The sequence below is a fragment of the Cololabis saira genome, chromosome 15 (genome assembly GCF_033807715.1).
Source record: "Cololabis saira isolate AMF1-May2022 chromosome 15, fColSai1.1, whole genome shotgun sequence".
Lineage (NCBI taxonomy): Eukaryota > Metazoa > Chordata > Actinopteri > Beloniformes > Belonidae > Cololabis > Cololabis saira.
The window spans coordinates 42,949,007-42,973,676 of record NC_084601.1 but is presented as its reverse complement, the minus strand read 5'-3'; the positions used below and the strand labels follow the sequence as shown (position 1 = coordinate 42,973,676).

Genomic DNA, 24,670 nt, shown 5'->3' with positions numbered 1-24,670 from the left:
AGACAAGTGAAACCTAGAAAGAGAGGAGTGACTGAAGAAGGTTGGAAACAGACAGAGCAGCAGAAAGAGTCTCCTCTCTCGTAGGACGTCTTTCACTCTTTCTGCTATCTCTCCAGCTTTCAGGCCGCTCGGAGACATGTTTCCATCAAACTATCACTGGTTACACACCAGCACAGGTGCTTTATAGGTAAAACCTGAGGGCGTGACCGGACAAGCGTGTCTTAAAGAAATAACCACGTACTTTGACAGCAGGGGGTTCATTCCCCGTACACATGAAATATGTAACGGAGTGGAGAGAGAGTCTCTTCACTCAGAGAACCAAGGTTACCAAGTAACCAAACGATCTAACTTGAGACGACATGGCGGGTCCTGGGTGGGATTTGTTGATGACAATACAGGGATGTCTGCGAGCTCCTCATCTTCAGAGTACTGGATGTCATAAATGTGCAAATTACAGAACCATAATCTACAACTGAGTAGTAAAGTAAATAAAATGTATGTAATGTTTATTTTAATTCTTTCAAAATAAAGAACTTTTAACCTTGAATAAGACTATAACAATATTAATGCCATACCTTTTTTAAGATTAAAATCTTTTTAACCCTGTTCTTAAATTAAATAAATCTAAGACTTGAATTTTAGATGAATGGGATTAAGGTTAGGGTTAGGAAAAGGAACCCGTCCCCCTTAGACAGGAGGTGTCCGGTCTGTCCGGGCAGCTCCCAATGACGGTGCTTCAGTCATCATTCATCACCATTAGGATTTTTTTTTATATAATGAAAAAATAATTAGGAAAATGAAAAAAGTGATTAATAAGCAATAAAACAAATGTGTGCCAACTCAAATATATGTGTGCCTCAACGCAACGTTTCGACTCGTTCAGTCTTCTTCAGGAAAGGGCACAAAGAAACACTGGATCAGAGCTGTGAAGCACGTCTGCACTGTCCGAGGAGCGAGAGCAGAATGAATATAATATATATTAATATAATAATATATCAACGTAAGCTCCTCCTGCTCTATTTATACCCTCCTCTCTGTCACTGGATCTTGGGTTATGTTGTGATCGAATTGATCACCCTGGGTTTGTTGATTGAGCTGGAAAAGTTAAATAAAGACACAAGACTGGGATACAATTAAATATTTTACCTCTGCAGAGGGAGACCAGCAGGGCAGGCTCCGCAGCCATCCTAACAGATCTGCCAGCTTTGCGTGTGTGAGGGATATTTATCACTCTTAGAGAAAGGGGGAGAGGGGTGGCCCAAGTTTATGGCTCGCGGCCCCCTCCTTATCTGTATCTGGTACAGCATGGTACTTTCAGTGAAAGTCAGAGGAATGCACATTACTTTCACATACAGAAACATTTAGTTAATCAGCACATGGAGTTTACATATTCAGTTTGATTTTAAATTATTTTTTATTCAACAAATTGATTAATAATCAAAAAAACTAATGTGTGCCAACTCAAATAAATGTCCATTTATACCCTCCTCTCTGTCACCGGATCTTGGGTTACTGAAAATTGGTTTTAACTAATAAATGTTCCAATTAAATCACCAATGAATAAAAAAATAAATATAACAAAAATGCTTTCCATTTTTATAAAAAATAAAAGGAATTTTAAACTAATTTTAAGGAAAAATAAATAAAAAAGATTTTTCTATGAAATAAAATAAAACAAAAAAGGAGTTTTAAAATCGAAAACAACTAAGGAAGTTGTGCCAAATGAAAAGGTTTGGAGCGTCTCTGGGTCTTCCTCAGGCTGGAAACAGTAAAACTGTGAACAGGTTTCTGGGGAGAGAGATGTTGTTGCTCTGAATGCCAGAAGCAGAATGAGCCTCCTGGTGGCTCCGCCTTTTATACCCTCTGTTTTTAACCGTCTTTACCGGCTCTTTTACCAGCAACTTTACACACAAATCATTTACTGTCTTACCCTTCAATACTGAGTGAAATAGAATGTTATTATTTTAAACCTTTTAACCTTGCTTTTAATAAAATGTATGTAATGTTTATTTTAATTCTTTCAAAATAGAACAAAATAGAAAATAGAACTAGCCTTGAATAAGACTATAAAAAATATTAATTAAATTAAATAAATCTAAGATGTTAGGATTTTGTGAAATTATTGAAGCCCAAAACTGTCTGGGCTCTCTCTTCAAAGTAATCTCATTCTGATTAAGAGCAAAAGGTTTAGATTAGATTAGAAGTTAAATACAAATACACATTGTTGTAGAGGAGACGGGGGAAAGGTGACACCTTAAGGTGATTTCCCCTTGATAGCAATACACATACAATTTGTTGAGAGACGACAATGGGCAGAAACAGATGTTTAGCATTGGGGGGTCTGGTCTGCGGTCTGGTTTGACACCTCAGATGGGAGACAGTTAAAGGAAATGTAGAGCTGGAAGTGACAAAGTTCGGGGTTTTTTTCCCGTAGCTGACTCCCTCCACCAATGAAATTCACTTGCAAAGAACATCCTCCTTTTCAGTATAAATTCAACTGGACTCATGAAAACGTCGTGCATTTCTCTCGGACCCACGCGGTCTGAAGAAGTGTACCCCGGCCGGAGACAAATGTATCTCCGGCCGGAAAAACCTTGTGCTTGACATGATTAAAAGTTGTTAACCTGTGATTCTTTCCACTAGTCTTTCTTGATTCACCAGACAAACGAACTGAATATCTTTCAAAGACTTGAATTTTAGACGAATGAGATTAAGGTTAGGGTTAGGAAAAGGAATCCGTCCCCCATAGACAGGAGGTGTCCGGTTTGTCCGGGCAGCTCCCAATGACGCTTGTTCAGTCGTCATTCATCACCATTAGGATTTATTTATATAATGAAAAAATAATTAGGAAAATGAAAAGTGATTAATAATCAAAAAAACAAATGTGTACCTCAACGCAACGTTTCGACTCGTTCAGTCTTCTTCAGGCAAAGGCACAAAGAAACAGTGTTAGAAACACTATTAATGTAAGCTTCTCCTGCTCTATTTACACCCTCCTGCTCTGTCACTGGATCTTGGGTTACTGAAAATTGGTTTTAAATAATAACGTCTAGTAAAATGAAATGAAAACATTCTATTTTAAGGTTTTCTAAACCTAGACTTTTTTTTCTTTTTTATTGAGACTTTTTTTGTTTGTATTTATCCAGATTTAAAAGAAAAAAAAATTAACTAAGTTTCAATGTATTCTTGAGTTTTAATGTATGAATTTGTTTTAACCATGAATGTGTAGGGTTAGGGTTAGGATTGGTTAGGTGAAGGAAAATAAACCAGTCCTCCAGGAAGAAGACCGGAAATGCACATGCCGACCGTATGCTACTCAGCCCCTCCTCTTCCTCAGGCTTATTTATAGTTTTTTTACTTTCTGACTTTCCCTTACGTCCTTCTAATTAGTGCTTTTTTCTTGTCTTTATTTGTCCCATTATTTTGTTCTTTCTCTTGGGTTTGTGCACGTCATTTCGGCTTATTTTAGCCTTCATCAGGTGTCTTTGCCTGTATTTCTTCTTTAATTTAGTTAGGCACCAACTGTTCTTTTCCCTCCATTTCTGTTATTGGGTTTGGGTTAAAAGAACCTTCTTCAGACTTGTAGGGTTTTGGAAAGTTTAAGTAGCTGAGAGGTCCATGCCTGGCTTCTGTGTTTTTTACTCTCCTGTTTGTAGGGGAGGGGGAGCGTCCGGTTGGTCCGGTAGAAAAAAAATAAGATAATATAAAATAAAGAATAAAAGGAAGCCTGGTTTTGGTGGCTTATTTTAGCCTTCCAGCTGTCTGTTGCAGTTAATCCTGTTTCCAACATCCCTGACTCGCTGTGGGTGCTCTGAGATATATATATATATATATATATATATATATATATATATATATATATATATATATATATATATATATATATATATATATATATATATATATATGTATTAGGGATGGGACTTTATCGTGTTAATTACGATTAATTAATTAGAGAAAAATAACGCAACAAAAAAAAAATTACGCATTTAATCGCAATTTACTTTTGCAGTCCAAACAGTGCAGAACGTTTCTCATTGCACGAGTTCCCGGTATAAGTTACCCGTAATACTGATGCACAGAACTCAACACCAGAAACAACAATGGAAACCCAAACCGATGGGAAGTCGTTGCTGGGTTCGGTGGGCGGAAATTTTAGTTTTAAAAAACTACCGAGTGGAAACCTGGATAAAAGCACAGTTGTGTACAAATTGTGCAAGAAAGAAATGGCCTATCACCGGAGCTCTTCCAGCCTCCGCTAGCACCTCAATGCAATCATATTCCTATTATTCATATTGCACTTTATGTTAATACTCAGTTATCAAAATAAACACAATTTTGTTGTTTAAGCTCATTTATGTGTCAATTCAATAATTCAGTCATATACCAAAATCAATTTAAATTGAAAAATGTTGCTTCTAGTGTCAAATATTGATATGTGATTCATTAATTACAAAGCCTCTCAATATTAATAATATTATCTATAAATATATATATTTATTAGGGTAGGGCAATGATTAAAATTTGTAATCGCGATTAATCGCATGATTTCCCTGATTTATCACGATTAATCACATTGTATGCAAAATCAAATAATGAATTCAAAAGTCGTGTAAAGTGCACTTTTATTTATAAAAGTATGAACAAAAGTGCCTTAACATTTGTTGTGAAAACATTTAACATCAGCACTTGTCAGTAACACATATCTAGTGTAAAACTGTAAAATAAAATACAGCTTATTGCCACTGCCAGGGCATTAATGTCATCCTGTTTTTTTATGAAAAATAAAAAAAAGTCTACAGTACAAAATCCTGATCCATGATCATGACATTAAAACAGGCCATTCCTGAGGAAACAGCAGAAACTTTTAACGGGGAGCAGCATTACCGTCCATATTCACCACCAAATGTCCCTGTTAGAAAGTGTGAAGCATAAAATCACTATTGAAATTTCCTTTACAGGGGTCGAATCCGCCGCCTGGGAGAACTTTAAAATGAAAATGTCCATGTAACCGTTCCGTAATTTTACCGCTCGCTCTCCATGTCTGTTTTAGCTTTCCGCATGTTTTTCCGCCAACTCTCTTCCGGTTCCGCAGCTGCTGGCAAAAGACTTTTCAAAACAAAAGCATGTGAGCAACATGCGTTAATGCGCCGACATTTTAAATATATGTCGACATTAATAAATGAATGAGTTAACGCAATAATAACGCATTAATTATTGCCCAGCCCTAATATTTATAGACAGCTGCTAGTATCTGGTGAAAATGGTTTATTGATGTTTCTGCGGAGAATACCCTCAATTTGCTTGAGGCCCTGGATTCCTCTAGTAACATTAAGGAATTCATCCATAATGGAGACCTCCGGATTCCAGTCTTCCGCTCCGCCTACTCCGAGGAAGGTGGGTTCTGTTGAGGCATTGTCACACCATTGTGACGTGAAGCTCCAGCTTCCTACCCCCTGCAGGGCTCACACCTTTGAACTGGCCTCACCACAGACTTGAACCACGGGAATGCCATATGACGAAGTTCCTCGCTATTGATATGAAGTCATTTGGCCACAGACTTGAATCACGAGAACACCCTATGGGGTAATTTACAACTTACTGACATTCAGGCCGAATATGTCAGGAATCGGGCGGGCGAGGTTTTCTTCCCCAGCCCGGCTGGTGCTGAGTGGCACTCTGAGCGCACACCTGCAGCTCGTCCGCCTCATCAGGAGGAGAGCTTAAAGAGCGGGGGCTGTGAGTTGTTGGGTGTGGGTTTGTCTTGTAACGTTGGTTAACTTTGGAAGGCGATTAGTTAGTGCTTTACTTATGTTCTGAGCCTGTTTATTTTCCAATTCCTGTGAGGAAGGTTTTTGTGTTCTTTTTATAAGTGAGGTTTTTTGTCGTTCCACTTTCTGTGGATTCCCTGTGGGGGTTCTTTTGGTTCAAGATTAAACCACGCCGTGATTTTTGGCTAAAATTACTCCTGTTTTGTGTCGTGCAATTGGGTTCGAAGAAAACGATCCATAACAGAATATCCGATAACGGCATTTGGCCAAAGATCACATCTGACTCTAAATTGCTTTTTGTCTCTCACCTTTGGCTCGTTTATTTCTTCCTTTTGTGCTTTGATCTTACTGTATAAAAGTCATGATTTCAAACCATTCGTGGTCGGCACACCAACCCAGACACGCTCTGCGTAGGTCTGCTCACCGCCGGCTTACTGAATAAAACTCACTACACCACAGCAGACTTCTGAACTGGATGTTATATTATTCTTCAACACTTCCTCTCCCTGGAGTACGACATAGACGGTCTGCTCGTGGAGATGAAGCATTTGGCTGGTATAAAAGCCTACTTTCCCTACCTGACTCTGCTTCCTTGGGGCAACTTGAAGCCCCACTATCATATGCTTAAAAAGCATGTCCCCTTGAAAACTTTCAGCAAGGATAACATAGTGAGGTTCAAGTAAGTGCTCCTCGCCTGTCCAAGGTTCCTGCCTTGGACAGGCGAGTGGCGGGATGTCAACCCGTCCCGATACAACGTCCTAAAGCAGGACCAAGGTTTTGTTCTGGGACTGCTGGACCAACACAGTCTCACTCCCGACTCGTCAAAAACTGACGCTTAAGTTTTTAAAATATATAAATACATCTCCCAAAAATGTCAGTTGTAGAATATATAGGAATTGTAAACGCATGCATGCAATGCATTAAACTAAAAATATATTTTTTAAAAAGGCTGCTGTTGGTGCCGAACATCCCCATTTCACTCTGGCCAAATCCGAAGTGGAAAAATGCTTCTTAATAACTGATAAACCATACATGATATACACTCACTGAAGAGAGATTGTGGGGAAAAAATGCAAATTTCTTGCTAGAAATGTCATCAAACCACACTTTTAAATTGAAGTATATGCATTTTTTATAAAGAGGAATGAGGAAATCGCTCGCAGTGATCACCTGCTCTGAGCGTCACATATAGCCGCAGACGGGATTACATTGGAGTCAATTGTATTCTACTTGCGTCTGAGAGAGACGCAGATGGATACCTTTTGCGTCAGTATGTGTCGCTAAAGGGTCCTCCTGACCAAGCATCGGTTTTTGACGAGTCAAGAGTGAGACTGTGTTGGCTGGACAGGGCCATCACGGCTGTGGACAATGACCCGGGATTGACATTCTTGCTGTCCCTGTCCTTGTTTGGACAACATGGAGGATGTGTTTTTTTTTTAATGATCTTAGGATAAAAAAAACATTAACAATTACATGGGATGCCTTGTTCTGCATAATTTAACGTATACACAGTGGGAACAGGAATGGCAATGCTTTAGACATCATACAGCCTCTTCATTACCCCTTTGCACTGCATAAAGACCAAAAGCCACATGAGACAGCCTGCGAAGAGCACAAGAAGCATTCACAGTAAAGGAAAATAGGAAGGAGGATAGGATGGAGGGCTGGGAGAGCAAAAGATGAGGATAGGGTGTGTGTGTGTGTGGGGGGGGGGGGGGGGGGTGAAACAAAGTGACTTTAGCACTGGCCTTGGTTTAGACAGGAGAAGGAGCAGCAGAGTCCTAGTATTTCTTTCTAACTTCTCCCACACTTCAACTCCCGTCTCCTGATTGTGGTACTCTTTCCATTGTCTTTGACACAAAAGTTTGTTTATATACGCATGTGTATATATATATATATATATATATATATATATATATATATATATATATATATATATATATATATAGATATAGATATAGAATAAGCAGTGCAGATTATGCATAGTGATGCTGCTTGATTCCACCTGTCTGTACTAATGTCTGTTGGATATCTGCAGACATCCAGCCTGCAGTCCCCCCTCTGACCACCTCAGTGTCTGAACCTGTTCATAAAGTCATCCCTGTAGTACAACCGTTGTGTCTGTGTCTCCTCTCTCTGTTCTTCATTCTCTCTGTCTGAAGTTGGACATTTTAGTGAACTCCAGAAACTCCAGTTTTCTTATTTCCTCTTTAGCTTTAGCTCAACCTAGAAGTTGGATTGTTGGTGTTTGGATCCAACTGGACCTGGAAAGTCTGAACGATCTGTTTCCAACATCCTGGTAGCAGACACTGCAGGACTCCCTCAGGTCTCTGTTCAGATCCTGACTGGTTGGAGGTGTTTTAGGACCACGAGGACCTGATCCATAACGGAGAAACTGGACGAGTGTCTGTGATGTTCTGGCTGATCATTTCCAGTTTCAACCTCAGAAACTTTCTAAGAAACTGAAAAAATAAAACAGATAACACACTTAAGTTGAAGACAAGATCTTTATTTACAAATCTTTGAAAACTACAAGTTAACATAATATAAACTTGATGTCAAACTGACAAAAAACACGTTAAAAAAAGATCCAGGTCTGTTTTCTCATCCTCATGTTCTTGTATTTCAGTATCTTTAATCTAAACACTTTCATGTTAAAAACAACTAAATTGTAACTTCAGACTTTGTGTCCAAAACATTTAATCCAACGACTATTGTCAAGTTTCCTTGTTTATTGATGTTTTTTTCTCTGTTCCTGAAATACACTTTGCATTTTGTTGATATCATTTCTGATGGTTTTTGGGAAAATGAAGCAAGAGGACAAATGTTTATGTACATTTAGCAGAATAAACAATTATTTTAACTGACAACTCTTAATTCCTCACACATCAAATTAAAACAACACATTACACAAAGTGAAGGAAAAACTGCATTTATACTTATTTACAATCATTCTATTTTACTTCAGTATTATCAAGTTCTCCTGTAGTTCTGATGACGGCTTCACTAGCCTGTACACATGATGAAGTTCAGAATAAACACATTTATAAATGACATGAAACACAATAAATGAAAGTGACCAAATGTTTTCTGAAGTTAATCAGGATTCAACAATGAAAACGTGTATTTTCTTCTCACAGATCCAGTTTTTATAGTAAGTGTGATATGAAAATGTCCATTTCCCTTCATTATTACAACACACTGCAGCATATTCAACTTGGTTATCCTGATGTGGAGACGATCCTGCAGCCCAGAACCTGTGAAGTATTAAAACAACATGTTCAACTGAGATGAAAATCAAGATTATTTTCATTTTCTGATAAAACTGACACTTTCTTTCATTGTTTTACACAAATGTTCACTGTTTAAAGGAACTTTTGTTCTGATTCCAGATGTTGGATGAGGTCTTCATTAAATCCTCCAACATGGTATCCATTCATTTATTCCAGTGAAAGCAGCTCCGTCTGCACATCTTCCACAAATCTCTTCTCTCCTGCTGATCACAAACTAAATACACTATTTAAAAACTATTGATAATGAAAGTTTGAAGTCTCTTTCATCACCCTTATTGTTGAGTTTTTATGAAAAAAATTAATCACAGATCTGCAGAAGAAGAGTTCACACAGCTGTTCATTCAAATAAATGTGTTAAAGAAATAAATACAGTTTTTAACATGTTCTGCTGTTTTACCTGTTAACAATTTGAAACAATGACTTTGATGAAATTATAAAAGAAACACTGTCTCACGTTGTTGTCACTGGTGATCCGTCCACCCATTTCCATTCATGTCCCTGTTCCCATGACCATTCAGCTTTCAGACCAATCCAGGAGTTTTTATTCGTGTTCAGTCGTCTCACAAAATCCTAAATGACGAGACAAAAGTATTTTCTGTCGTCATGAATCTGATATCTGTCTCAGTATCCTGATGATTGTGTTTAAAAACAATCTGAATGATTTAAAAATACATTTCTAACTGAAATCCATGAGGATGGAGACAGAAGCAGCACAGACTGACAGCAGGAGGAGAACACAAGTAACAGAAAACTGCAGTAACATCAGATAACTGATATCAAACACCCACCTGCTCCTCTTTGCTGTTAATGATCACCAGATCAGCTCCTCTTTCCTCACACTCCCTCCTGCTCTCTGACCAAGTTTTACTCTCCGGGAATCTTTTGTAAAAACTGGATCCAAATCTTCTCCATCCTTCAGAAAACACTTCTATTATATCTAGATTTCATGTTACTGAGCATCACATGTATGAGTGTTCTTTCAATATTCAGAAATCTCCTTCAGGTGTCACTTTTACCTTTCACATTATTTGTAAAAACATTTTAGCTCTAGCTTTCCATCTTATTTATTTTAATTAAATCACACTAATAGAAATAAGAAGTTATGGGGGCAAGTTTATTTGGTAATAAATCTTTCTTACCACCAAGGTAATCATCTTTGAGCTGATTATAAGTGTTATTCAGTTGGTCGTGTTTGGCCTCCAGCCGACTGTAACTGGTATTTAGTTGGTCGTGTTCCGTCTGCAGCTGGTTTTTGTCCAAAGTCATTTCTGGTTAGAAGTATAACATGAAAAACAACTCAGTAAAATATCAAAACTTGTTTCATCCTGTAGGTTAAATATGTGATAACATTTGTGGTGGTTGAGGAGCAGCTGGTAGAGAGACTGGATGGTGGAAGGCTGGTAAAAAACTAAAATAAAACTGGTCAAACAGACATTCTGTTGAAAAAAATGAATAGATTATAAAAAACAAAAATGGACACAAACTATTATTCATTACTGAAGTACAGAACATCTAAAACCTGAAGGGAAGTGGAGTCCTGAGGACCTGGATTTAAGAAAACTGATCTATGAAGGAGAATAATGGGAAAGCCGCAGCGTTGTAACTGAATACACTCGGTTTCAGCCTCCTGGACATGTGCTCGCCTACATGTGCGTGTGACCGCGCACACATTCAGAAAGTGAGAGAGGCAACAACTGAACTTATTTCTTTATTACTACCACTCACTTTCAGATCTTTTTTTACATTATCCTCTGATTGTCTATATTTCTCAAGTGTTTTCATCGTGTGGGAAACACAAACATCACATTTAAATGTGTCATTCAGTCCGTTTTCTGACTCTTTTTTCTGCTGTGTCTCTTTCGCTGGAGAAACTGCTCATAATTACCATGACACTTTGTTTAAAAAATTAATGAAAGTTGAAAGCATTTTAGGTGGTGATTGTGTAGCTTGAGTTTGTTGCTCATTTTAAAAGTTTTCTTACCGTTAAATCTGCTCTTCAGCTGGTTGACTTCCAAGGAGACTAAAAGAGCTGTAACACACAATCACTTTGCTTTAAATCAACAGAAATCATTTACTTTAAGGCTGTTATTAGATAATGCTGTACTGTTACAAACTGTAGTTATATATTTTTAATCAACAAGCGGTGCAGCGTAAAGTCAGTAAACCTGACGTGCTGTGGAAATTATTAGGAATGGACATTTTTATAACTGATTATTATCATCACTGGGATGTAAAGGTGTTTGTATGTATATATATATATATATATATATATATATATATATATTAGTGCTGGCCAACGATTATAATGTTTAATCTTAATTCATCCATGATTTCTGTAATTAACTATGCGATTAATTGCGATTAATTTATTCACACATTTTGTGCTGTTCTAAATTACCTCAAGGTATTTTTTAAAATGTTTTTAATACTGTTAACAACCTGAGAAAGGGCAAATATGCTGCTTTATGCCAATGTTTATTCAACTTTCCACAAAAAAGGCTTTTGACGTGAATGTAACATTCCTTCATAAATACAAACACAATGTAGTCCCCAACATTACACTTGTAAAGACTAACTTAAGATTCCTTGTTTTTTTAAGCAGCTAAATGTAAAACAATGAACCGTAGGCATCATAAACATATGGAGGAAAATAAAAGGCTCAAAAAATATCCCCTTCTCCTAAGCGGGATCAAAACAGGGAGATACAAAAACTAAATTACAAACAAATAAAGTGCACATGTAACAGCAGGGAGTAACTCAACCTATAAAGTGCAGCCATTTCCTCACCTGATCCTCAGTGCTCAGCCATAAACTTATGTGAATCGCAGTGTGCGTGTGCCCGTCTGTGCGTGTGTGTGTGTGTGCGCACGGGGGGGGGCATTATAGACCCTTTTTCAGCCTGTGTCACATGTAGTGGGGTCGTTTAAGGCTCAGTCATTTCAAATTGGTGTTAAAGTTTGGTTTTCACTTCCAAGTTGAAGTTTATAGTAGGGGGGCCTACTACTTTTGGCAATTTTGGAATGTTAATTTTTGTAAACTTATATATCTTGTTTCTTTATGTTCCCAGGATGCCAAAAAAACATGTTTACAATTTTTTTGGTCGGGTTTAGCATGTGTAATTAGCATAATCAGCCAATTAATTGCCAAAAACGGAAATGACGATAACGTCGCTTCTAGGTAACTTATAAAAGTGATCTAAGAGACAAAGTCCATGTTTGTGATGACCAGAAATTCAACTATTACCACTGTGAGGTCATACAACCTTTCTTAATTAGCATAATTAGCATAGATTATGCAAAAACTAAGTGGAAATCAGCAAATTGCTGTATTTATTATGTTTAGTAAGCCTCTCACAGACTCTTAAGGATTGTTATACTCCTATAAATAAATCATACACCATATGACTATGTAATAATTGTTATAATCACACCAAAACCATAAACAGCTACATGTTTTAGCTTTATGTTAATTATTAAACCGTTTATAAAATAACAAACATGACAAATGGTCACAGAATTATCAAATCATTTTAATATTTACACAATGATTTCAAACACATTCACATCAAAGGGTCTCCATCTTCATCATCATCATCATCATCAATTCCCAACAGTGCCTTACTGACATTATCACCGACCTCTTCATCTGCCCCACACATGCACAACTCAGAGCAGGTCAAATGTTGCGATCTACAAGAACAATGTGACATACACTTGGATTTCTTGCAGCCACATTTGATCAGTTGAGTAATTGTTCCTGGGGCTGGGGGATCCCTTGTCGTGACTGGGACCAGGTGATCTCCATCAGTCTCCCATCCATACTCGGTTGCTGCGGGAATCTGTGGGTTAGGGATGTGGTCCTGATCCCATACCATCGCCTGGTAATGTGCACAGGCAATTGCTTGGTGCAATGCTCTTTTTGTAGGTGGAAGCTTCCCTGACTCTAACTGTTTTCTTGTAAATAACCTCCATCTTAGCTCACTAACGTCCACAAGATTTGTTCCAGGCTCATATAGCTGGCAAACAAATGCTTCAATCTTTTTTTCAGTATCAAGACTGAGCTTTGTTGTAACTCCGAGAGCAGCAAATGCAGATATTACCTCCTCAGGACACCTGTTTAGGGCTTGCCAACAGGTTAACTTCCCCTTTCCAGCAAAATGACCTGTCTGGTCTGCTCCAGAGAAGGCATGGAAACCTGGTAAGGCTGAAGTCCTAGTTTTGCCCAGTGCCTGCCCTACTGGCTCTAGTGAGATGATGCGTTTTTTGTTCCCCACACCTGTGACAAAATAGCTGTCCTTGCAGAGCTGATGGTACCGTCGGATTGCAAGAACAAATACATCAGTGTCAGGGGACTCAATGTAGAGCTGTGTTGCTCCTCCTCGTGCAGCATCCAGGCTGTGCAGGATTATCCGTGTGTCGGCCTCTTCCTGTGAGCTGTGGAGATGTTTAACATCTATAGAGTTGGAGCTGACATCCTGCCTTGACGTGATTATGAAAACATTCGGTTTCCCCTGGAAGTGTTCAAGGGCTTTCTTAGCAAGGTAGACTGTCAGCTCATCCTTGGTGCTGGTCGGTGTGTTGTCTTCCACATGATAAGGGGTACAAGTCTTGCCACCCTGACGTCGCTTGCGTGTTGCCTCCTTCAGTGAACATACAATATCATAGCGGTCAAACACTACATGAATCTCACTATGGTCCTTGGTCTTCCTGTCCAGTGTGGCTATGAAGTGGTCAGCCCACTGGGAACATGTCTTGATCCATGGTGGCTTTCCCATTGCCTGTACAAGTGCCATTCCATCTATGACAGTTACACTCTTAGCTGGCAGGGGACAACTGTCAGTGATAGCATTCTGTGGTTGCTGATCAACACCAACATCACCAGTCATCTTCTCATTCGGCAGCCCCTCGAGAATGGTCATGAGCTTGCTCTTGTCTGTGCAGGGCCGCAGGTCACCAGTCACTGTAAAGAGGGCACGTGGTTTGGCAGTGAATTCGTGCTGGCCAATGGCTTCATTGAGATTGATCTCTGGCCGCGATCGAGCCACAATCAGCATTCAAGCAAACAGTGACCTGTCATCCTTCAATTCCACCACCTGGTCAGCGAGCTTGTGCTTCACCACTTTTCCTGCACTCTTCCACGTCTTCAGTTGAACCTTTTTCATTCTGGCCCAGACACTAACTTCATTTTTGTTAATCCGATCATTCACAAAAGCAACATAGTTCTGCTGGCCAATTTCTTCTTGGCTACATACATCTTTCTCCACATGGGGTGGCATCACAACTTTTATGATGATATTGGGTAGGTCTTTGCCATCATATGTGAAAGGATTCAAAGATGACTTGATCACATGCTTCAATCGAAGGACATTTTTCCTGCCTTGTCCAGACAGCCATAGACAGGTCATGGTGTTCCTTTCGTGTAGCTGTTTGTCTGCCTGCCATCAGGTGTGCTTCTTCAGCAAGCCTACTCATCTCTGGTGCTGTCAGGAAGAACTTATCCCTAGCACTGGCATTCTAGTTCGAGTAATCCCCCACAAGGCCTCCAGTGACCTTCATGATGCGATTGATGTGCTCAAGTGCATGATCAACACCAATGGCACAGAATCAATAATTCCATAACCATATCATAACTAAGCAATAATAATTAGTTACTGCTACATCTTATGCTACATATTGAGAACACTGACCCTTTGTATGAAGTTGAAATCAGAGTGTTGTTTTTACAATGTGGAATCGTTCGGTGGTGGAGTCTTTACTCTCTTTCACACTCTCTTTCACACGTGCATATTCAGATTATGAAAGGTGGTATGACTTCACAGTGGTAACAGTTGAATTCCTGGTCATTACAAACATGGATTTAGACTCTTAGAACATCTGTATATGTTACCTAGAAGCAAAGATACTGTCATTTCCGTTTTTGGCAATTAATTAGCTAATTATGCTAATTACACATGCTAAACTTGATCTAAAAAATTGTAAACATGTTTTTTTGGCATCCTGAGACCCCCAAGAATAAAGATATGCAAGTTTACAAAAATTAACATTCCAAAATCACCAGCATCAGAATCTGATGAGTAGGCCCCCCTACTATTAGGGTCTATAGAACAATTTGAGTCCGAGTGTCAAACACATAGATAAAAAATGGCCTCTAGGGGGCGCCGTAAAATATGTAAACTGCTACAACTTTTGATTAGATTATCCAATTTTAACATATGAGGTATGTATGGATTCAGAATTAAAAGGAGAAACAGGTATACCAAGCATTTGGTGACCAGATTAAAAATAAATACACTTTTAGCCCAATATATTAAATGGACACAAGCAAATTGTGCTTTTTTTGAAGATAAAGTCTGGGAATGTCCTCAAAGTTGCTATGAAACATGATTTTTAAAGTTATTGTAAATAAATGCTGTGTAATGACTCAACTGGCTTTAAGATTGGTGCTCAGAATATCCCTATAGCACAAAGATAGCTAGGATACCCATACACAAATATGGCTACATATATCCTACGTGATATGAAGCACCCAAATTGCAGGCCTTTTGTTATTGTTGCACTTCTTAATTATTTTACTGTTTTCATACATATAGATAATACTGTGATTTTTCAAAAATAAGGTTATGGTAGAGTTATGCCATCTACTGCCACAAGAGCGCAGACTAGCAGACACATTTCCCTTCATTTGAAAACACGCAAGAAGACTAAACTGAGAATGCAGTACTTCAAACATCATGCAGAGCTTTATGGAAAAGCTTTCATTGTGCTGGAAAGCCGGAGCGGGAATTTGGAAGAGTTTTTTCGTCACGAGTCTTCTCCATACCTACCTGCATTATCATGTGAAGGGTCCCTCAACTCCTGTACCAAGTCAGATTTGTTGTTTTACATCCTGGGAAATCCTATGAGTGGAGAATTATCTGACAATGAGGAGATAGTTGCACCAGATCTTTATGATTTCATTGTTATTGACGGTGGAGCACTTATCCATTCAGTGCCTGGTGTTGTGCTCGCCCATATGCCCATCTGAACTCCTGGAGTTTATGGCCCTGCTGCTATCTTCTCGCTCAGGCCAATTTATGACCCTGGTGGCCTGGTTCGAGATGGCCTGTATGTGACCCACGATACGGCCCCAGATCAAAGCAGGACAGGAAAGTTTCTGCCAGGGAAACAGACTCCCTGGGGATTTACGACACCCCCTGGGGGAAGCCGGATGCAGCGGAGCCCCAAAACCAGACCTCAAAATGGTACTGCTTCTTTGAACCCCCCCTTTTCCGCTTTAATGTGCCTCATAAAATGGCGACTGTGCCATGAACTACAATTCCAGCATGCCTTGCGGGATGGGGCGGCGCCTACAAGCGGCGCGCATCCAATCACAAACGAGGCACCGCTGACGTCATCGCAGCGCGCGGAGATACAAAACTCCGTGCTGCACCGAGACTTTCTCTCTTCTCTTCTCAACTTCATCTCATCGGCGCTGGATCTTTGGCTCCACCAAAAGATCCCACCTCTCTCTCCCCCCGGGCTGGGGGGAGGCAGGAGGCCCGCACCGGACCGGGCCCTGCGGGGTCCGGCCGTTGAAGCCGCGGTTCCCCGGGAGGCTCCGATTTCTCACTAAACTCTGTTCCTCTTTAAGTTTCTGCAGATCCGAGCTTCCGACGCCCACGCGCTCCCGGCAACCAGATCGGGACACAGCTGCGATTGAGTGCTCAGACTGAACCCCCCCTCCCCGCTCCGAGCCCCTGTCTGCGAACCGGCGCAGGGATCGGGGACGGACGGCCGGCGTCTCGCCCGGCGTGAGCTCTCCCGGGGCCCGGACGGCCGCGCGTCGGCGACCGGCGCAGAGAGGGAAGCACGGCAGGAGAGACCGGTCCCCCCGCCGCGCCTAGGAATGCGTGTGAGCCTCCGTTTTGGTCCGGAACCACGGCCCGGCACGAGGCGGCCCCGCCGCTGTCTAATCCGTTTCAGGGGAAGGGACGGGACGCGATAGCCTGACTGCGAAACCCCAGCAGGACCGCGAACCCAGTCGACAAACCCGCAGGCACCCGATTCCGGATCCCAGAGGAGACGTGAGCCCGCGTAGCAGTGATCAGTAGGATTTAAGAGTGTTCAGAACTGTGTGTGAGATTGTGAGACCTGGGTTATCAGTAACTTAAGAGTGTTACAGAGCTAAATCTGTGTTCAGAGCTGAGATTACATCATCATTGTTATCATTATCATGGTTGATTATTTGGTAGTCGTTGTTTTCTGCCGTAGGCACGTTTTAAATGCTGCGTTCGCCATCCGGTCCGATTGCACGTGGCCCAGAGGGCGCGCCCATCTTTAAAAGACCACAGGAGCCCCGTTTGAACTGTAGATGTTCTGTATCTTCGTTATTATTGCTTGATTTCTTTTTTGTTTTCATTCCATGCATTTAACGTTTATGTTTCATTTTATTGATTGTTGTTTTTCTTGTTAGTTAATGGTTTTATAATAATGTCGTGTGCCATCAGATTTATTCGGGTATTTATTTACATCCCTTTGATACCCGTATGTAAATAAATTCTGATTGATTCTTAATGAGTGGTTGTGTTATTTCATGCAAGATTTGGTCACAAATTGATTTGTTTAAGCAGAGCCTAGTGTTCGGATATCACGCCTTCACTTCATCCTGTAAGTGGTAGTAGGATTTGCTGTTATGCAGGATAAACCATAATCATATGAGACTGATTTTCTGCTGTTTTAGTTATCGAATCCCACCGGAAGTAAGGCCCGGCGGTGGTGCCCCGAGAATTATCATTTTGATAATATGATTTGATAAATAGTCAACTTTATTAATTATTAATAATTATTAATAATATTCATTAATAGCCTTGAATAACTAATCAGCCAAGCTACCCCGAGTCGCACAACACTGGCACGACTGTCCAAGGGAAGACCTTTGAGTCCTACTTTGACGAGGTCTTCTGCCCAAGAGTTCAACGTGACTTGAAAAGATCAACACGAGTGGACATCGTCTGGGACCAGTATCGTGCTTTGACAATCAAAGGAGGAACAAGAGAAAAACGAGGGACATGCACCTGACAACGCATCTCTGGCACTGCCAAAGTCCCAAGAGATTGGCAGGCATTTCTGGCAAATGGGGATAATAAGACAGAACTGTTTTCATTCCTTTCAACTGTGCTCGTAACAAATGGACAGTTCCCAGATGACAAAGATGTCTTCATAACAGCAGATGATTGCGTCCACCATGTTGGAAACAGTCCTCCAATGGATCGCTGCAACCACGATGAAGTTGACTCTCGTGTCCTAGTGCATCTTCTCCATGCCCTCCATACAGCATCAGTTGGGATGGTCTATACTGGAGACACAGATGTTGTCGTAATCCTGCTGAGTAATTTCCATCATATCAAGGCTTTGAATGCAACTGCAGAAATCTGGATCTGCTTCAAAACTGGAAAGACATCAAGAATGATTTACCTGAACACTCATTCCACAAAACTGGGCACAGAAACATGTAAAGCCATGTCTTTCATCCACGCATTCACTGGATCAGACAGCACATCTTCTTCAGGCAGCACAAGTTCAGGGGTAAGCGATCCTGCTGCTGCAATTGATGCACGAAGTTCCTCACTTGACAGAGGAGTTCGCAACTATCGTTGAGACCATTCCCAACCTCTCCAAGGCTGAAAGAAGTTGCAATAAACTTTGTCTGTAGGCTGTACTCCAGTGAATCAAATGAGGAAAATGATGTTGATCTTCTTCGAATGAGACTATTCTCACAGAAGACAAGGGATGTTGAAATAATTCCCCCAACAATGGATGCTTTGTATCTACATCTCAACAGGAGTGTCTTCCAAGCAAGCATCTGGACGACAGCCCACATGTAAGTATGCACCTGTATAGATTTGAGTATTGTACTATATAATCACAAAAAAATTATGCATTTATTTATTTATTCTTTCATTTAGGTTAACAATGCCTGTCAAAAACCCCACTGACCATGGGTGGAAAGAAGAGGACAGCAAACTTCTTCCCATTTGGACTACGCTACTACTTGCCAAAGACGTATTCCAACTAGATGTTAAGTGCGGTTGTAGAAGTACTTGTACAAGTCGACCTGCCAGTTCTCGGTGCAAGTGCATGAAGGCAAAGTTAAAGTGCACACATCTGTGCAAGTGCACATGTCAGAACTTCTAAGACTGACATAGAATAAATCAAAGAAGTAAACCATAGTTATCATTGTAGAGTTAAGTTCTCGGAATATATGTTAGCCCTATGGTCCTCTGTTCATTTTTGAATGCCAGAAAAACTATTGTTTCTCTTCTTATTGTTATTGATTTACTTTCTTCCAGATATAAAGTTCTTTAGTGGAAATTTCTTGTGTATAAAATGATGGCGTGATGGCTTGATTGATTGGTTGGTTGATTGGTTGGTTGGTTGGTTGGTTGGTTGGTTGATTAATTGGTTGGTTGGTTGGTTGGTTGGTTGAAAAAAGTTGGGACTCCTGATCCTAAATCCATACATACAAAGATTATGGCTGTTACTACATTTTGGGCATAGAATAGAAGAGTGAGGAGCATTTCAATTTCAGTTTAATCGCCACACAGTATTGACTTAATGAAATAACATTAAAAAGTAAAATTCCTTAGCAACTGTAAGGATATTTTCAGACTTTATCTTTAAAAAAGCATCATTTCGCTTGTGTCCATTTCATATTTTGGGCTAAAACTGTATTTATTTTTAATCTGGTCGCCAAATGCTTAGTATACCAGTTTCTCCTTTTAATTCTGAATGCATACATACCTCATATGTTAAATTTGGTTAATCTAATCAAAAGTTGTAGCAGTTTACATATTGTGCAGCGCCCCCCTAGAGGCCATTTTTTATCTGTGTGTTTGACAAATTACATATGCATCCAACCCCACTAATGATGTTGCGCGCGCAGCCTGGCCACAGAAGTGGCGTTGTTCTCCAGCAGTTCTGACTGAAACCATGGATGTATTATTTATTAACAAACTGTTCCCAGCTTCAACATGTCTGGTTGTTGCGTATACGGTTGTACGAATCGCTATTCCACCGGCGGACTAAAGTTTTATAGGATTCTGACAGGATCACGGCCATTTCAGAGCAACCGGTGCTCCTGCGGCGGCTCGTACCTTCAGGGACAGCGGGACATCGAAGTCTCAGGCCCGCAGGAACTTGAGGAGGAAGCAGTCGGAGAAGCCGGCGGGGTCCCCGGACCCGGGGGGGTTCCCGGGGACCCCTCCGGACCCGGGGACCCCGCACACCCGCTCTGCCCGCCACCGCCGGCTCTCCAGGGCCGGCCGGAGCCGCTCCGGACGCTCCGGCAGCCGCTCCGGGAGCTCGGGGATCCGCTGGCCGCTCATGACCCTCTCAGTCCGGGTTTGAGGTGACGGGGGAGGGACCGCCCCGGGACGACAACCCATTTGGCCACTTGCTAACGTCTTCAACCCACTCATTCACTCACCCACCCACCCTTTGATGCATGACCCATGATATATTGAGTTAAAAAAATGTTACTAAGTGTTTTTATGTGTTTTTAGACATAAAAATAAGAACGGATTTGGTTCTGTTTTTATACACCAACTTTTCAAGGAGTTATGAACATGTCCACTCAGGTGGACAGCATGTGTTTGTGGATTTTAACTAAAATAATACAAAATCAACAAAGATCAAGTGATATAACATTCAATGTTTATTGAACTATGCAGAAACAATCAAATATACTTTTCAAAATATTTGAAAAGTATTTATTTATTTTTTTTATTTTTTTTTGGAGAGGTTTAGGCTTTGCGGTCCGGGGTAGGGTTAAAATTTATGGTAAAGCTTTAGGTTGGATTTAGGGTTTAGTTTTAAGTTTAGGGTTTGGGGTGAGGGTTAGGGTTAGGGTTAGGATTAGGGTTAAGGTTAAGGTTAGGATTTGGGCTATGGGTTAGGTTAGGGTTAGGATTAAGGGTTAGGGTTAGGATTTGGGCTAAGGGTTAGGGTTAAGGGTTTGAGATAGGGTTAGGATTTCTGGCTAAGGGTTAGGTTAAGGGTCAGGGTTATGGTTAAGGTTAGGGGTTAGGATTTGGGCTAAGGGTTAGGTTAAGGGTTAGGATTTGGGCTAAGGGTTAGGTTAAGGGTTAGGATTTGGGCTAAGGGTTAGGGTAAGGGTTAGGTGTTAGGGTTAGGATTTGGGCTAAGGGTTAGGTTTAAGGGTTAGGGTTAAAGGTTCGGGTTAGGGTTAGGATTTGGGATAAGGGTTAGGGTTAAGGGTTAGGGTTAGGATTTGGGCTAAGGGTTAGGTTAAGGGTTAGGTTAAGGGTTAAGTGTTAGGGTTAGGATTTGGGCTAAGGGTTAGGTTAAGGGTTAGGTTAAGGGTTAAGGGTTAGGGTTAGGATTTGGGCTAAGGGTTAGGTTAAGGGTTAGGGTTAAGGGTTAGTTTTAGGGGTTAGGGGTTAGGGTTTAGGGTCCGCTGTCTTCTGTTGCCTAGCTGCGCGTGCATACGTTCTACGTCATCATTGTTTACAAACAGAAAAAGGGTCTATAGAGTTTTATGTTTTATGTAAAGGGCTTTGCGTTGCATTTTTTATTTTGTAAGAAAAGCGCTTAACAAATAAAGTTTGATTTGATCGTGCTCTCTGTTCGTGTGTTTGGCTGCAAGTGGTAGGCTATTTGAGACTCGACGTACTTGGATGGCAATTCATTTCAAATCGACATGCAAATAACTTTAGTCTTGTCCAGCGAACCATCTGCATCTTTTTGAAAGTGAACTAGCCGTTCAAAAGTCCCTTTTCATTCTCCATCTTTCAATCCACCATACGTTTCCTCAGGCTACGGGTGCCGACGAGCGCCAGAAATGTTGCGCCTTTTTTTTTTTAATCGTGCGTTAAAAAAATTGTCGGCGTTAAGAGCATTAACTCAACGCGTCGTTAACTCGTTAACTTGGACAGCCCTAATATATATATATATATATATATATATGTATATATATATACATATATATGTATATATGTATATATATATACATATACACATATATTGTTGTCTGGGGGAATTTCCACTTGATCTGTCTCTCAAGGCAAACTGGTTCTAGAGGAAGGATCAGTTTATTGTGGTTTTTCTGACTCTGATGGTTATTTGAAGATCAACAGCTCGATGTTCGTCCCCCAGACAAGCGGTTCTGCGGCTGCTGCTTGGAACCAAGGGAGTATGCACGGTTTAGTTATAAGTGTGAATTGTTGTGGTGTACGAACGTGTCACACCACCTCATCAGCTTCATGTCATCCACCATTTTAGCTGCACTGAGGCCTCATATGTGGTCAAGTTTTCTTTGCAGCTTGCATGACTTTCCGGCATCATTTGCAGATTGATGGCTTGGTTTAGATTTCAGATCGTTCCTGACCAGGGGCCTCATTTAAAATGGACTGTGTAGGATTCATACTAAAAGTGCACGTACACTCAAAAGCCGAAAATGCCGGGCTCAAAAAAAAATCCGGATCAATAAAACCATGTGCACGCAGATTTGCACGCAATTTTCGGTTTATAAATCACAATCCAGCTGGAAGGCTGCGCTGTCCCCGTCTTTTCAAAATCTTGTTTTTGTCCCCCCCACTTTTTACAGTTTAAAAACTAACGGTAGGATCAGCCATTAATAAACGTCTGTGCGAAGACGATGTGAGAACCATATGTCTATGGCGAGAATGGCCTGGCAGCCCCGCACCCCCTCCTCCCCTCCCGTCTCCCCTCAGAGCTGCTCAAGGCTGATTTATGGTTCCGCGTCACCAACACAGAGCCTACGGCGTAGGTGCGCGTCACCGCGTACCCTACGCCGTAGGCTCTGCGTCGTTTTAACGCGGGACTATAATTTAGGCTTAAACCCGCACCTAAAGGTTTCACGCGCGCGTAAAACTCATTATATATATAAAAAAATCTGTGTCCCTTGAAATTTCAAATGAGCCCCTCATTTCCCCAAGGGAAATGAGAGGCTCCGTGGAGTCCCTAAACGCTCTACGAATCCCCTCATTTGTTCTGTCCTAAAGTGGTGGGTGAAGGAGGTTCCCGGCGTGTCACCGCGGCTGCAGCAGCAGCAGCAGCAGCAGCAGCACCAGAGTCCTGACTGTCGCTGAGCTTCACACACAGAGGGTGACGATCAGCGCTATTTTATTTTAAGTCTGATATATTTTGTGATATGTGATGACATTATTAAGAGTATGACATGAATCTGGCTTCATTTCACCACCTCACAGCCTGCGTCGCCAGTTCCCCGTGTCTTAAGTAAATTCTTACGGGAGGGTCCTGGTTGCCGTAAAGATAAGCAGATTTTTCGGTTAGTTTTTTCTTTTTAGATCCGAGGCTTTGCGTAGATGGCTTTCAGGTGCTTTTTCTGCGCAAGCAAGCTTTATAGATGAGGCCCCGGGTCTTCTTCTCTTTGCTCCGACCTTCTGTCCGCCTTCAAAAAGTGTTTCGTCTTCTCTCTCTGGATGGAGTTAACCCTGCTGATCAACTCTCTGCCCGTCCACCACAATCCTTCTGCCTTGAACCTCTGGACTTTGTTTGCCCCACTGATGGACTGCCAGGTTTTGATACTGTTTCTGTCTCAATCAATAGAATCACTTAATCTACGAACTACTGTACCTTGGTTCGCCTCAGTCTCTTATTTCCATCATTACTTTGATTCAGTCAAAGAAACTCTGAAAGCTGCAGAGCTGAACAGAGAACAGACACTAATCTGTCCTTTTAACACTTTTGTTCCAGTTTTTTCCACCTGATGGTTTGAGTGTCTCCCAATGACCTGGCAAGTGCTACGTGTACAGTCTTTCTCTATTTGCTTTTTAATCTCATCCCTAAAAGGTCCATGGGAAACGTCATCATGTAATTGCTTCAGATTTAAACTGAAATTTCTAATAGATAAGGAACCAAACAAATGCTGTAAAAAAGCATCAATTTATTTCACTTTAAGTGCATTTATTGTGGGATAAAACACATCAGACATATTAAGATACAAATACTCACAGCGTATGATGAATCCAACCAGAACCAGAAGATAAAACACTCCCAGAAACACTTTGAAAACTCTGAAACTCTTTCTTTTCACAGCTCGGAGCTTCTTCTGGTTGTTTTTTTCTACAAAAGCAAAAAACAGAATCCACCAATAAGCTCTTGTGAAGCTTTGTCTTGTTATTAAACCAATGTAGAACATCTGTAAGTTTTAAATCACATTTGAAAGTAATACAAACTTTTTTAAATAAGTCTTTGAATAATCTTGTTCACGTTGTAGTTACAGAAACTGAAATGGATGATGATTTCATCTGTTAGTGGTAATGACTGATAATGGTTTATGTTTTAAAACAATTCACCAGAAACTACATTTTAGCATCAAGTTTTACTGAGACAAGTTCATGAGTTGCTGCTTACCAGTTTGTTGTAAGTCCAGATCAGAGAGTTGGTTTCCTTCGTCCAACGTCTGTATTTCACATTGATCTTTGTCTCTTCCATATCTATGAACCTCTTTACTGAATTTTACCCTCAAATCTGGTGCAGTTTGAATTTCTGTTGACATCTTGAGAGGCAATCTGTAACTGACCTGACTACACTTGTTTCTTTGTTGGTTAGTTCACTTTAATAG

General features: G+C 40.7%; 1 protein-coding gene across 3 annotated transcripts; it reads right to left on the bottom strand.

Moving 5' to 3' along the window:
* Positions 1–8,351: 8,351 nt before the first annotated feature.
* On the bottom strand, positions 8,352–24,638 carry LOC133461352 (hepatic lectin-like). Of its 3 annotated transcripts, XR_009784185.1 has the most exons (8): positions 24,460–24,638; positions 24,058–24,168; positions 11,046–11,093; positions 10,204–10,332; positions 9,853–9,977; positions 9,519–9,634; positions 9,147–9,278; positions 8,352–9,028 (listed from the first exon to the last, which is right to left on the bottom strand). XR_009784185.1 is itself a non-coding variant. In XM_061742239.1 (7 exons), the coding sequence occupies exons 1-7, from the start codon at positions 24,602–24,604 to the stop codon at positions 8,872–8,874; spliced, it is 831 nt and encodes a 276-aa protein (XP_061598223.1). In that variant the 5' UTR covers positions 24,605–24,638; the 3' UTR covers positions 8,352–8,871. The 3 variants fall into 3 exon arrangements, 1 of the variants encoding a protein (XP_061598223.1); XR_009784186.1 differs by having other exon boundaries at positions 9,147–9,634; XM_061742239.1 differs by lacking the exon at positions 9,147–9,278.
* Positions 24,639–24,670: the final 32 nt, after the last annotated feature.

Coding starts and splice junctions, on each gene's coding strand:
- LOC133461352 (XM_061742239.1), bottom strand. CDS start 24,604: ATGTCAACAGAAATTCAAACTGCACCAGATTTGAGGGTAAAATTCAGT. Junction 9,978..10,203: donor CAAAGATGATTACCTTGGTG/GTAAGAAAGATT, acceptor TGTTTTCTGAAG/GATGGAGAAGATTTGGATCC. Junction 9,635..9,852: donor TTAACAGCAAAGAGGAGCAG/GTGGGTGTTTGA, acceptor CTCGTCATTTAG/GATTTTGTGAGACGACTGAA.